Source organism: Humulus lupulus, chromosome X (genome assembly GCF_963169125.1).
Source record: "Humulus lupulus chromosome X, drHumLupu1.1, whole genome shotgun sequence".
NCBI lineage: Eukaryota > Viridiplantae > Streptophyta > Magnoliopsida > Rosales > Cannabaceae > Humulus > Humulus lupulus.
Window position 1 is genome coordinate 8,913,545 of NC_084802.1, and position 15,397 is coordinate 8,928,941.

General features: G+C 37.8%; 1 protein-coding gene across 1 annotated transcript; it reads left to right on the plus strand.

Moving 5' to 3' along the window:
• The first annotated feature begins 11,531 nt into the window (after positions 1-11,531).
• On the plus strand, positions 11,532-15,397 carry LOC133803611 (very-long-chain aldehyde decarbonylase GL1-9-like). Its single transcript, XM_062241714.1, has 3 exons — positions 11,532-11,664; positions 11,849-12,216; positions 14,408-15,397. Exons 2-3 carry the CDS (start codon positions 11,983-11,985, stop codon positions 14,951-14,953), a joined length of 780 nt encoding a protein of 259 aa, XP_062097698.1. The 5' UTR covers positions 11,532-11,664; positions 11,849-11,982; the 3' UTR covers positions 14,954-15,397.

The following is a 15,397-nucleotide window of genomic DNA, read 5'->3' on the forward strand; positions in this document are numbered from 1 at the left end:
CAGCCCATTTGGTGAAGTAGTCTACCTCGACTATGGCGTACTTCACTCCACCCTTTCCAGTTGGGAGGGAACCTACTAGGTCAATGCCCCAAACGGCGAACGGTCAGGGGCTGGTCAAAAGGGTAATTTCTGTAGGCGGCGCTCGCGGAACCTTGGCGTACCTCTGGCACTGCTCACATTTCCTGACATAATCCACACAATCCTTCTTCATGGTGGGCCAGAAGTATCCTTGTCGAAGGATCTTTTTGGAGAGGCTCATCCCGGAGGTATGATCGCCACAGAAGCCTCCGTGAATCTCATGGATGATGGTGCTGACTTCGGTTCCGGCAACACACCTAAGGAAGGGTATGGACAACCCCCTGCGGTAAAGCTTTCCATTCATAACCACGTATCGGGGAGCTTGATATTGGAGCTTCCTTGCGTCAGCTTTATCAGTGGGGAGCTCTCCGGTGGTGAGAAATCTGAGGATGGGTCCTATCCAGGAGTGGGAATGGTCGATGATGGCGTTTATCCTTCGTGTCTCAGTACTGGGGGCTTCTAAGTGCCCGATGGGGACTAAGCCATACTGTTCAATCTCCGGGTCCGTTGCAAGCTTGGCCAGCGTGTCCGCGAGTGAGTTCTGGTCCCGGGGGACCTGGCGGATTTGGTGGCCTTTGAAATGCTGCAGCAGGTCGCGGGAGAGAGACACGTAGGCAGCCATTCTTTCGCCTTTCGTCTAGTATTCCCCGGATATTTGGTTTACCACAAGTAGGGAGTCGTTGTATACTTCGATTTTTTGGGCTTCGACTTCTCTGGCCAGTCGTAATCCAGCTAACATGGCCTCGTGTTCTGCCTCGTTGTTGGATGCTGGGAACGCGAAACGGATGGCGCTCTGGAGCTGATGCCCTTGGGGAGATATTAGGATGACCCCTGCTCCAGCTCCTTTTTCATTTGAGGCTCCGTCTACATAGACCTTCCATGTGGGAAGTTCCGGGACAGGATCTTCCGGGAGGTCATTCATTCCCGAGCATTCCACAATAAAGTCCGCGAGAGCTTGACCTTTTATGGAAACACGTGGTTGGTAGTGGACGTCGAACTGGCTCAGTTCCATGGCCCACTTAAGCAATCTGCCAGAAGACTCGGGCTTCTGCAGGACTTGTCGGAGAGGGTGGTTAGTGAGTACTTTGATGGTGTGCGCCTGGAAATATGGCCTCAGCTTCCGTGAAGCAATCAGCAAGCAGAGGGAGAGTTTCTCGATCATCGAATATCTGGATTCGGCGTCCAATAACCTCTTGCTTACGTAATACACAGGGAGCTGGATACGGCCATCTTCCCGGACGAGAGCGGCACTCACTGCGTGCTCAGTCACAGCTAAGTATAAGAACAACGCCTCTCCTTCGACAGGTTTGGACAGAATGGGAGCTTGGGTTAAATGTTCCTTGAGGTGTTGGAAGGCTGCTTCGCATTTGGGGGTCCACTCGAACTTCTTGTTTCCTCGCAACACATTGAAGAAGGGGGTACACTTGTCAGTGGCCTTGGATACGAAGCGGCTGAGAGCAGCTATCCTTCCGGTAACGCTCTGGACATCCTTATGTTTCCGGGGGGAAGGCATATCTATGAACGCCTTTATTTTCTCAGGGTTGGCTTCCACTCCGCGGGAGCTGACAATGAAACCGAGGAACTTCCCAGACGAGACCCCGAAAGTACATTTCTTTGGATTTAGTTTCATCCCGTACTTTCGGATCACGGCGAAAGCTTCCTCAAGGTCGTCACTGTGGTCCCCGGAGGTCTTGGACTTTACCAACATGTCGTCCACATACACCTCCATGTTCCTCCCCAGTTGATCCTTGAACATTCTGTTTACCAGACGCTGGTACGTCGCCCCAGCATTCTTCAAACCGAAAGGCATGACCACGTAACAGTAGACACCCTTGTCCGTGAGGAAGATGGTGTGTTCCTGGTCCGCGACATGCATCTTGATCTGGTTGTATCCGGAGTATGCATCCATGAAGGATAAGAGTTCGTACCCGGAAGTAGCGTCTACCATCTGATCGATTCGCGGAAGAGGGAAACAATCTTTCGGACAGGCCTTGTTTAGGTCCGTGAAGTCAATGCACATTCTCCAGGACCCATCGGGTTTCGGGACCAGAACTGGGTTGGCCAACCACACGGGATAGTGCGACTCCTGGAGAAAGCCTATGGACATCAATTTGTCCACTTCAGCTTTGATGGCTTCGGCTCTCACTGGGTCCAGCGACCTCCTCTTTTGGCGAATTGGAGTTGCAGATGGGTCTATGTTGAGTGCGTGGCACGCAACATTGGGATTAATCCCCGTCATATCAGCGTGGCACCATGCCAGGATATCCTGATTATCCTTCACAGTGGCCACGATCTTATCTCGAATGGCCGATGGCAGGTTTTTCCCCACCTGAATGACTTTGGTGGGTTCTCCCGGGTTGAGGATCACCTCTTCGACTTCCTCCATCGGTTCTATTGCTTTCTCGATTCCCACTCTTGGGTCGAGTTCGTCAAAGTATGCCTCCTGAGCACCCCCAGTTTCTGGTAATTCTTCCGCCAAAGGAATGGCAGCAAACGTCTCTTGGACCGTGTAGACGGATCGGACAGAGACGTTATAACAGCTCCGTGCACTTCTTTGGTCTCCTCGGAGGGTGCCAATACGCCCATCGTCGCATGGAAACTTCAAACATAAGTGGCGTATCGAGGTTATGGCCCCACAATCGATCAGGACCGGTCGGCCTAAGATGGCATTATACGCCGTGGGGCAGTCGACCACCACGAATGTGCTATGCTTGAAGGCACAAGCGTCGCTTTCTCCTCTGAGGGTGACTGGAAGTTGAATTTTGCCTAATGGCATGAGTGCGTCCCCATTGAACCCTTGAAGCTGGATGGGGCATGGGGCCAGGTCTGTCTCGGTCAATCCGATCGCGTGGAAGGCCGCTTTGAAGAGGATGTTTACGGAGCTTCCGTTATCGACCAAGATCCGCGAGACCTTCTTATTGGCAATCTGGGCTTCCACCACGAGGGGATCGTTGTGGGGGAAGTGCACATGTCGAGCATCGTCCTCCGTGAAGGTGATGGGAAGATCCATCATTCGGGGACGTTGGGCAGGTGATTGAACCAAGGCGCACATCTCCTCGGCGTGTTCTAACTCCCTCAAGTACCTCTTCTGGGAGTTGCGGGTGCTTCCGGCAAGGTGCGGTCCTCCGGAAATGGTGGCTACGTGTCCGTCAACGGGTGGCGGAGCAAGGCCGGGCGGATATGGGTTGCCCGGTCCTGGAGCCAACAAAGCAATGGGCGCCGGAGCGGGTGGAGCAGGAAGCGCTGGGTACTGAGACCCGGGAGCTTGGGGGTGACCGGCTCCAGGAGCGCTAGCGGTCCCCCTCTGTCCCGGGGAATATGCAGCTCCGTGAACTACCCCCTGCCCGGGATAGATAATGGGTATCCTCACCCACTGACCGAGGTGTCCCGCTCTTGCCAGGGACTCGATCTCATCCTTCAGCTGAAGGCACTCGTTCGTGGTGTGCCCCACGTCTCCGTGGAACTCACACCTTTTATTGGAGTCTCGCGGACGTCTTCCTCCGTGAGACACTTTCGGGGGCTTCCTGTAGTTGACCATATTACAGGTCGCCCGATAGACATTCTCTCGCGAGTCTATCAAACTGGTATATTCCGTGAACTTGGGCTCATAGTCCTTCCGGGGCTTCTTTGAATGGTCTCCCCGGTTGGAGTTTCTTCCGCTTCGTTTGCTCCGCGATTGGCTCAAATTTCATTCTGGGGCTTCCGCTTGCGGCTGCGGCATGCCAGGAGCGATACTACATCTGGTTTGTACTGCTCCGTACCCAGAGAAATGGGTTTGACTCGGCGTCTGAGCAGACGCGGAAGGCCCATACACACTTGGAGTGAATCGGGCTCCTGGAAGCGTGAGGGCTGGTGCGGGAGCTTGCGAAGCAAAGCTCGGCGCAGTCACGGAAGGCGTTGGAGCTGGGGGAACTCCAAAGGCCTGCTGGTAGGCATCCTCAAGGTTGATGATTCCCTGAGCTTTTGACATGAATTCGGACAGCGTTTCTGCCCGTCTCCTTTGCATTTCCCCCCATAGCAGGGAGCCGACAGTAAGGCCCGATTGAAGGGCGATCAGCTTCATGTCATCGCTGACCTTGGTTTTTGCAGCAGCTTCCATCATTCTCTGAATGAAAGCTTTGAGGTTCTCAGTGGGTTGCTGCTTGATGTTGGTTAAGGAACCAACCTCCATGTCGTGGTCGCGGGCAGCAATAAACTGCCTCCTAAACGCGGACTGTAGCTCCTTCCAACTGTGGATTGATCCGGGAGCTAATCTTTTCCACCAGTCCTCCGCGGACTTGGTAAGGGTGAGTGAGAAGCACATGCATTTGGCGTCCTCACTGACACGCGCCACTTGCATCATTTTATTGTATTTAGCTAGGTGGGTACGCGGGTCTGTCCTCCCATCATATAATTCTATGTGAGGCATTTTGAAGTTATCCGGGAGGGACGTTTCCGCGATCCTCCGAATACATGGTTCCGGGTCTTCCTCCTCAGAGTCTGACAGGGCCCCACTTTGCTTCCGGACCAGCTTGGTCAAGGCAGCAATCTGTTCCTCGAGCCTCTTCGTATCACTCTCCAGGAGGTCACGTCCCCGGAGCTTGTCATTAATATGATTTCGGAGGTCATCTCCGCGAGGCCGGGCCTTTTCTCCTTTGGCCTTTTCATACTTGGCCTCCAACCTTCTTCTTAGGTCCACCGTGGACCAGCTATCCTCGGAGTGCGAGTTCGCAGCCCGACCGTCCTGGTTGACGGAATCACTGGGGCGGTTGTTCCTTCCCCTAGGCCTGGGTGCCTTAGCACCGGGCCCTTTAGGCACAGAGTGCCCCCTTGGGGCTGAAGGACGTCTGGGCTTAGGAGCGCCAGAGATCTTCTGCGCGCGGGGGGGGCAGTCCGCCTGGTGATTCACGCCTTTAGGAGGTGCAGGGGCGTCAGCGCGCACAGGCTCTCCAACTTTTTCTTTGCCCTTGTTAGGGGCGGCTTTGGATGGTCCAGCAGCGGCTGGATCCGGCATGGGGGCATCAGCACCACCTAGAACAGAGGCATCCTCGTCCGAGTCGCCTAGATCTCCGAACTTACTTTGGAGGCGCTCCATCATGCGTTGCATTCTTTCGGAGACGCGCTCCTGCTCAGCAAGCTTGGCCTTAGTGGCCACCAGTTCTTCGGCTACTTGGACCAGTTCTGGGTCCTTCTCATAGTAGCAGCCGTCCTTGTAATAACCGTCTTGGACATACTCTTCTTCGTCTTCTAAGTATGTTGTATCTTCGGTACTGACCCGATCCTGGCGGGATGTCGGGTCTTCACCTTGGTAGTCCAAGGGTTCGCTTTGCACCACATCTTCCATCACGGTATCAGGGTTGACCGTAGCATTTTTGTCAACAGCGGATTTTCTCGTAGTCACCATCTCTTTAGCACGAAGTGAATACAAAAAACGTACACAGACAAAGAGCTGACTAACAACTTCCTACAGCTCTCAATGAAAGCACCAAAATGTTTACCGAGTTTTTCGGAAACGAATATAAACAGAATAATAAAAAGATAAGAACTATAGAAGTGCTGAAATGTAACTAAACAAACAGTGTTTTTACGTGGTTCAGGCGTTAACAAGCCCTAGTCCACGAGTCGATGTTATTATACTTGGAAAGGACTACAGTAAGATGGCTGGTGTATAAGAACTTCCCACACTCACAATGTTTCTCTCGGGTTCTCTTGAAGAAGATGAAGCTAGAGAGATTTTGGTAGAGTTTTTGCTATGTGATCTGTTGGCCGTCCCCCTTCTTGTAAAATGAAGGGGTCTTTATAGCTAGGGTTTCGGATTAGGGTTTTTCTCTACGTACATGAGTCTTAATTACACCGGCCATAAATAGGGGATACAATTACTGTAGTAGCATGGCTACAAGACTCTATGTGGGTATATTTACGTGAAAGTATGGGGAACACACAAAGTCAGCCGTCTTCTTCAAGTTGTCAGCGGAATAGTAGGCGAAAAGGTACCCTTAGGCGTGCTGGGATGTGTGCGGCTTTGACCTGACGGGCGTGTCAGGCGGGATCCTGTGTCAGGCGGATATCATTCCAAATATGCTTCCTCCAGGACTCGACCGTCTGGCTTTGTTCCGTGCGAGGCACGGAACTGCTTCCGCGGAGACCACTCGAAGAACTTCTCCTGGAAGGGGCTTCCCCGAAGGATACCCCTTCGGGAGTCCGGGAGAGTTGACGGGTTTCCGTGTTGTGTTTGTTCGGAAGAGTAATCCGGACACTAAGCGGGAGAGGCGAAGCCTTTCTGTCCATCCGCGAGCTCTGGTCACCTACCGTGAAAGACATCGATAATAGTCCTTCCCCGAGGACATCAATCTAAACGCTATCCGGAAATCTGGATAACAATATAATATTAATATTATATGTGTATTTTAAATTTAAGTTTGTTGCTAGTTGATAGTAGATTATCTCTTCTAGATAATAAGCGTGTAGATAACATAAATTCTTGGTTTTAACGGTTTTTTATTTTTGTAATGTTAACTTTAACGGAATATTATTATATTTAACAGAATATTCTTATATTTAACGGTAGTTTATAAATACTTAAACTTAAATAAAATAAAATAAAATAAATAATTAAAAAAATTAAGATAAAATATTTTCGAGATATTTTACCATGATAATTATTTTAAAATAATAAATAATTAAACAAATTAAAATTTGATATTTTTGAGATATTTTACAATGATAATTATTTAAAAATAATAAAATCTTACGTTTTATAACTTAAATAAAATTTAATTAAACTTAATAATATCATATTAAACATATAATATAATCTATTGTGAATTAGCAACCGATTTTTTTTTTTAAAATAGCAAGAAACTTAAATTTAAAATTCACGTATAATATTTAATATTACATTAAACATATAATATATAATATTTTGTTGTCACTCTCAAATTAAAAAACTAGAACAAACACGAACTTAAACAAAAATAAATAAATTATTTAATTAAAATAAGATATTTATTTGAAATTTATATGACATTAATATAAATTTAATAAAAATAATTAATAAATTTTATAAATAAAACTAAGCAAACGTGCATATTGCACATTGCTAGTATTTAGTATTATATTATATGTTTAATATGATATTATTCTAATACGTGAAATTTAAGTTTAATTAAATTTTATTTAAGTTATAAAACGTATTGTTTTATTATTTTTAAATAATTATTATTGTAAAATATATAAAAAATATCTTATTTTAATTAATTTAATTATTTATTTATTTAATTTTATTTAAGTTTAAGTCATGTTTACAATTTTTTATATTTCTGTTAAATATAAAAATGTTCCATTAAAATTAATAGAAAAAAAATAAAAAATTATTAAAACAAAATTTTTTTTTTGTTATCTACCCACTTTTTTATATTGAAGGGAAATACAAAGTCCAATATAAATCACACTTGCTTCGTCTTTAATGCTCATTCTCAATTCATTTTGCCTCAAATGTAGAAATATAATATTTTTTAGAACAATTAATGGAATTGTCCCCCAATATTTGTTAGTAATGTGATTTTACCCCTAATTTTTGACATAATATTTTTTTGACCCCTTGACTTTTGCCCCCTAAATGACAAAGTAAGTAGTCTTTTTCCCATATGTTTAACATCTTCCATAAATCATTAGTTGTTATGGATATAATAGTCTCTTATAAAATTTATTATATAGATTTATTTTTACTATAATAATTATGTATACAAGATTTATTACATGACTATTTACATACAATTCTCAACACATCACAAAAGACACAATACTTTAAATATATAATTTATAAAAAAATTAACATAAGCTAAAATATAGCAATACTGTAATGTCATGAAATATTTTGGTAAAATATTGTTATATTTTAACTCATGTAATTTAAAAAAATAATGTTATTTTGGTAACATGGGTTAATAACATGAGTTAAAATATAAATTTTTTACATAAATTAATTTTTTTAAATATATATTAAAAATATTATCTCTTTTGTAATATATTGATAATTGTATCCAAATATTCATGTCATAAATCTTGTATATACATAATTTTTTTTGACAAAATATATTTTTTGGTATGAAAAAAATACTTGCTTAATAAAACACATAAAATACCATTATATTCTTAAGTAACTAAAAATTTGTAAATGATGTTAAATTTAGGGAGTAAACAAATGCTTATTTTGCAATTTAGGGGACAAAAAATTGTGTCAAAAGTTAGGAGAAAAAAAAAAAACGTACTTTGCCATTTAGAAGGCAAAAGAATACTATGTCAAAAGTTAGGGGATAAAATCATACTACTAACAAAAATTGGAGGACAAATTCACTAATTCTTCTCAAATTGGATGATCTATTAGGGATTTTTGAACATGAATTGGTTTTTTAATAATATGGTCCTTTTCAAAAAAAAAAAAAAACTACTACATATTAAATAGTAAATAATAATCATTATTACCATATTACATAGTCTATAGTGTTCATATAATCCTACATAGACTATGTAGTTCACATAGTCCATAACTTATCTCCATAGTCTATGCTCAACACTTCATAGTCCATAGTCTTACATGTACTCCATAGCCTATCTATAATTCATTCATAGTCCATAGCCCATATAATCCATAATCCATAATCCATAATCCATGGTCCACACTCACAAAAAACAAAGAAAAGTCTCCAAATCCAAAAAGAGCTAAATATGTCATATTTATAAGTGACATTTTTTGTATTACTCCTTTCTCTTTGAAAGTGAAACTTTTATAATAAAATAATATTCTTTTTAACAATTTTTTTTTTTTGTGATTAATTCTTTCAATTTTTATAATTATTAATGATTGTGTTTCTTATTATTTTCTAACCAAAGTTGAAAATGAGTATTGTGACAATGATAAGGTATTTAGGAGAGTTTCAAATTCTTTGTGATACTGATAGAGTAATTAGTTGAAACTTGTTTGAGAGGTTCTAGTAGGTTGACAAAGTTGCCTAGTGCATCTTTGACACTTTTTTTATTTACTAAACTACAAATTTGTAATCTTGAGCCAAATATTTAAACACACATCATTAAAATTGTATTGTTTAAATATCACTTTTTATAATTTTTTTTGTTAATTTTAAATATCATAGAATGAAAAAAAAAAATTGACCAGGAAGAGAGAGTAATTAATTAATTTTTTTTTATCATCATGGTAGTATTTTGTAAACATAGAAGGAGCACTATAACAAAATGTAAAATATTTGTAAAAGACAATATTATCACCTTTAAGAAAAGTCTATTTCACAATAATCATTAAGAGTGCCTAATTATTGAAAAGAATCAAGAGTTCATTTTTTACTTCTAAAAATCACTTTTAATTAACTTTTATTGCTGGCTTTTATCTAAGTAAGAGAGAGAGCTTTTTTTTACATCTACAAAGCTCATTACTCTGGATTTGGTAAAGAGAAAAAGTAAGAAGAAATAAAAGTTAGGAGAGAAAAATGAAGAAAGAGGAAAATATATATACAAATTTAGTATGAGCGAAAGAAACTGGAAAATAAAAAATTAAGGTTGTGTTTGGTAAAATTTTGAAGTTTTTAAATACAAAAATGAAAATATTATTTTTATAAAATAAAAATATGTTTGATAATTATTTTTGTTTTTAAAAATAAAAAATAATAAATGCGTTTGATAATTTTTATTTTTATTTTTTGTTTAACAATATAAAATGAGGTGTTGATTTGAAGAAGAGAAAAAAAAAATTAAAAGTAAAAAATGGTTTAAAAAAAAATTGAAAGTAAAAATTTTCTATTTTTAAAATTTAATAAATTTTATTTAAAATTTAAAAAAATAATAAATAAAAATAGAGTTACCAAATATTATTTTATGTTTAATTTTCAAAATTTTAATTAATTAAATAAAAATTTATTATTTTAATTGTTACCGAGCAGAGCACCGAAGCAAGTCTTGTCAAAATATTTGCCTCACCAAATTGTACAGAAAATTGAGTGGAATTTGTTTTTTCAAATTGATTTGAAGATTAAATTATCCATTCTTGCACATTTAATTTTAACAATGAGAGGTTCTTATTTAAATAAAATAAAAGAGTAGGAAAATAATCATAAAGGTTGTGTTTGGTAAAGTTTTTGTTTTTGAATTTTTTAAACACAAAAATAGAAATATAATTTTATTTTTGTTTCTTTATTTTTAAAAAATAAAAATATGTTTGGCAACTATTTTTATTTTTTATTTTTAAAAACAAAAATAATAAATGCTTTTAATAACTTTTATTTTTATTTTTTGTTTAACAATATGAGATATTTATTTGAAGAATAAAAGAAAAAAAAAAGTTAAAAACGGTTTAAAAAATTTTGAAAATGAAAAAATTCTATTTCACGAGATCCTGAGATCGAGACTGTTATCATGCTCATTGCTTTACCTATGTAGTTCTTCGTATCGACATTGTTTATATCCAATCTTTTGATCATTCTTCATTTCCAAAGTAGTTACTATTTTAGGGTTATTTCAAGACCATTCCAATTAAGAAAGGATACACCAACCCAAGTTGAACTCTTAGTACTAGCAAAACTAAGTCCACGCACCCTTATCAATACCAAGAATAATAATTATTCTTTCACATGTAGAGACTTAACTTAATAATAACAACAATAATAGTAGGTTAGGTAAACTAAATATATATATTTTAATAATATTTCAAATCAATATGGGTAAGTCTGGAGTGCACCCTCTAAAAATGAGTATACTGTGCACCCTCTACTGTGTTTTTATACTGGAATGATTTTCGTTGAATTTTTTTTATAATCACGTAAATTATAATTATTTAGAGTATTTTGTCAATTTTTGGGAAATTCTGAATAGTTTATATTTATAATGCCGAAAATAATGTTCAAATAGTCTGTTAAATACTTGACAATTTTTTTTATGCGTGGGAAAGATAACATGTTTAAACCATATTTTCGATATGGTAAATTATTCAGAATTTTCTGAAAATTTTAAAATCTTTTAAATAACTACAATATACGTAATTATAAAAAAAATTGTGCCGAAAATAATTATAGTGTATGATGTACTTTAGAAATTTCCAATATTATTTTGATAATACTTGTCAAAATTACTTTTTCACACTCCATATTTTGTCAAATTCCACATATGGTCAAACTTACTATATTCCTCCTATTATTTTCATCAACTACTCTTATTTGAAAATATTTATATTTACTATAATATCATCATGAAAAGTTACAAAAAAAAAAAATTGTAATAAAAAAAATCCATTACTGTCACAGCCCATTGTATTTTTAGAACTTTGGAAAAACACGTGGCATGTAACAATTGGTTTTGACACTTTATTTAGATTAATAAAAAAAATTGCTTTGTAGTGAAGTTTAAAATTTAAATGATTTTTTTTTTAAAAAAATGTTTAAAATTTAAATGATTTTTTAAAAAAAAATGTTTAAAATTTAAATGTTGAGAATATCAGAACTGTTTTACAGTACTCACTTTTTCATAAACACATTCTCCAAACAAAGCCTTAGATCTGAGAATTCACTCCCAAACCCAAATCCACTTCCTACTTTCTTCTCTGTAAGTCAGTCATATTCTCTTCTCCACTGTCTGTTTGGTTCCCGAGAAAGTATAATGAAAGCTGAGAAAATTAAGAAGAAGAATTTTTTTGAAATTTTGGTTCTGCATTGTCGGAATACTCGAACGCCTTCTGTTTGTTTAACTATTTTTAACTAATTGATTCGTTTTTTTTTTTTTCTTTCAGGGTTTAGAAGATTGCAAATTCTTATTTTGGATCTTACAGGGTGATGTAACTTCAGAGTTTGGAAAATTTTGTTTTTTGTTGGGAGCTGAATTAAGTAAAGGTAGGAATCTGTTTGTGAAAACTGGGATCGAAAAATGGTTTTCTGGGAAGATTATGTGAGTGACGAGTCGATGGGGACATTTGCTCCGATTGTGGTTTATTGGTTATATGCGGGGTTTTATCAGTTGATGCCACCTTTGGATAATTATCGGTTGCATACAAGAAAAGAGGAGGAACAACAGAGCAAATCAGTGCCTCTCTCTTCGGTGGTGAAAGGTGTTTTGCTTCAACAGCTCGTTCAGGCAACCGTTGCTCAGGGACTCTTCTTGGTTAGTCACTTCAATATCATCTCTTTATAGCCTTTTTTTTTTGGTTGAAAATGTGGTTTGGTTTATATGCTTTTGTTGTGTTTAAGATGAACAAGTCTTCACAAAATGGTTGTTCCTAAAAATTAAGGCTGACCCAGTTGAAATATTTTCTGAGAATGTCCATTTTTGGCAATAGTAGAAGTGAGACTGTACTCAGATCTTCATTTTTGAAAACCCCACTATGGTAAGAGAGATAATAGAAATTGACATCTTAAAAAGTAATTGAGAAAGGATGATGGCAGAATTTGAGGTTTCTCAACAGTCAATAGTTAGTTTATTGTTGGCAATAGAGTAGTATAGTCTCTGTGGTTTGCTCATGATTCATTTTTATGTATTGAATACGACGGTGTTCAGTGTTTAAGACATAATCCTATAAGCTTCTTGTTTCTACAATTTAAGAAGTTAGCTCAAATTATGTCAAAATGTGTTTAGCGACCATAATTGGGATTCTTGTACAATATGGTGACATATTATGAATTTTCTCTTCAGAACATAGAAATGTGAGTGAAGATGTAAATCATTTGCATTTAGGTAAAATGCTTCATACCTTTATATTCTTTTTGTCATCTTCCCTCTATCTAGGGATATTGATTTTGTGAAAAAGTGCTTAAAGTTTCATACCAGTCCAGGATTATGCAGAAGGTTTTAGATAGAGAGATGAAGCCACGCTTCTCTAATGATTGATAACTTGATAATGGATCCTTTAGGAGTTCTTTTTCAACTTGTAGAAGGTGGTCTTAGTTGAGGAATCATTCGAAATTCATAACATATTAATCATCTGCATGTTTAGATTAGGACTGGGTCCATGAGCTGCGTACCTGGCTGTTGTAGATTACATTTAAATCCATACATCGTTTTCATTAGTATACAACAATTTTGATATCTATCTGTGCACTCCTGCAAATAAAGTACTTACTTTCTATACCTCATATCTTATCCCATAGATGACATCTGTTATATAAGCAATGTATTAATTTGTAAAATTTGTTATTTTTGAGAATGGTGCTGGCAAGTAGCTTAAATCTTAACCCTTCCAAGAAAGCTTATACTGAATTATAATGTTATGGTTTTGGGGTGAAACTGTAATATATTTTGAATTTAATAATTTGGACATTATATCTGGAACAATCTGGTATCTCAAAAGTTAATCAGAATCATGTAATGAACAAATTAGAAGCTTTGTTTAATTGCTTTCTTGAAACAAATATCAAATTCATTGATTATGCAACTTTACATTTAATATTGTGTCAGCTGGTGGTTGCTTGGGATTAAATTAGTATTTGTTAGATATATGAAAGTCAAAAGCATGCAAATATGAAGAGGCATTTGATTTACAGAATTCTCTCCACCTTCTTCCCTTGCTCACATGGAAGTATCGTATGCTAAGCAGCATTATTATTGTCATCATCACCATTTGTTATGTTTCATTAAAAAGAACTTCACTGCCTTTGTAGGTTCTAAGTGTATCTTTCTAACAAAATTCACATTTCATTCATTCTGTTTTTGTTTAAAAGGTAAGTGTTAGGCTTTATAGACATCCAGAAATGTGAACATTACTGAAATCTTTGTGCCTGTGGTTTATTAACTTGCTTTGATCAGAATTTGGATCCCGGCGTAGTTGATGTTTTCATTACTAACCATGGGTCCCAACAGCCCATGAAGGCTAAACTCCCCAGCATAAGGGGGAGAACTCTACTAAAACTCTCAACTCTTGTTCACCATGATATAATCCTATTATAAAAATAAAAAATTAAAACTTATTGAATTTCTTATGAATATCTATTTTTTTATCTTGAACAACAGTGCAGTTCTATCTTCATTGGCTTTTAAAGATTGTAGATTGTAATGATTAAGATAGATATAGTGTAATCTTTTATTGCTTTGAAAGTGAAATGACCATTAATTGTTTGACCCTTATAGACAGTTTATAGAGGGTTAAGAAGGTTTTCTTCTCCACTTCTGATTTATTGGTTGAACCTTTATTCTATTTAGTATTGTGAGATTATATATCCTATGCTGGATGATACTCAGATGGACCTGTTGGGTAACTCGTTACAGAGCTTACACATCATACATTTGTAGCTCTTTCTGAAATATTAAGTACATGCATTTTTTTCACACACTTGGAACTAATTTGACATTGTTGCATTAGGTCACGTCCAAGGCAAATTCATCGGGAGTAACCATTCAACCATCCATTGCTGTTCAGATTGTGCAGATTGTTGTTGCAATGTTTGTCATGGACACATGGCAGTATTTTGTGCACCGATATATGCATCAGAACAAGTTTTTGTACCGCCATGTCCACTCACAACACCACAGGCTAATTGTCCCTTATGCTATTGGAGCTCTTTACAATCACCCCCTTGAGGGTCTCTTACTTGACACTTTTGGAGGGGCCCTCTCATTTCTAGTCTCAGGGATGACTGCAAGGACAGCAGTCATTTTTTTCAGTTTTGCAGTGGTCAAAACCGTTGATGATCACTGTGGACTCTGGTTGCCAGGAAATGTATTTCATCTGTTCTTCCAGAATAACACTGCTTATCATGACATTCACCATCAACTCCAAGGCTTAAAGTACAACTATTCTCAGCCATTCTTCCCAATATGGGATAAACTTCTGGGCACTTATATGCCATACAATCTGGTAAGGAGACCTGAAGGGGGTTTTGAAGCAAAGCCAATCAAAAGAGAGTAGTTGATTGTTTTTCTTTTTTAACATTTGTTTGGATATCGATTCGAGTTCTCCCATCTGATAGGAAAAGTGATTTTTCTCTAGTTGCATCTTCTGGGGAAATAAAAATTATATTTATTTTTTTGGTGGAGGCTTTGTTTAGACTCAAGCAGGGATTGATTAGAGTTCATTCCATTTTTGGTTGCTTGATAATGCGTTCTTCTTCAGGGTTAGTTTGGCCAGCCTACTTTCTATGTGCTTTGTAATTGTGCTATTCTTGATGCACCAATGTGTAGTATATTAATTTCCATGTTGATTTGACAATTAGATTACAGGGTCAGGTTGTTGGAGAATTGATTGTACTTGTACTTGTATGTTCTTGGAGAGGCTTCTGTACTTGGTTGATAATGATTCTGCTACTTAAAGTTGCTTAATGGCCTGTGATGTGAGGCTATTATTATGAGTGTA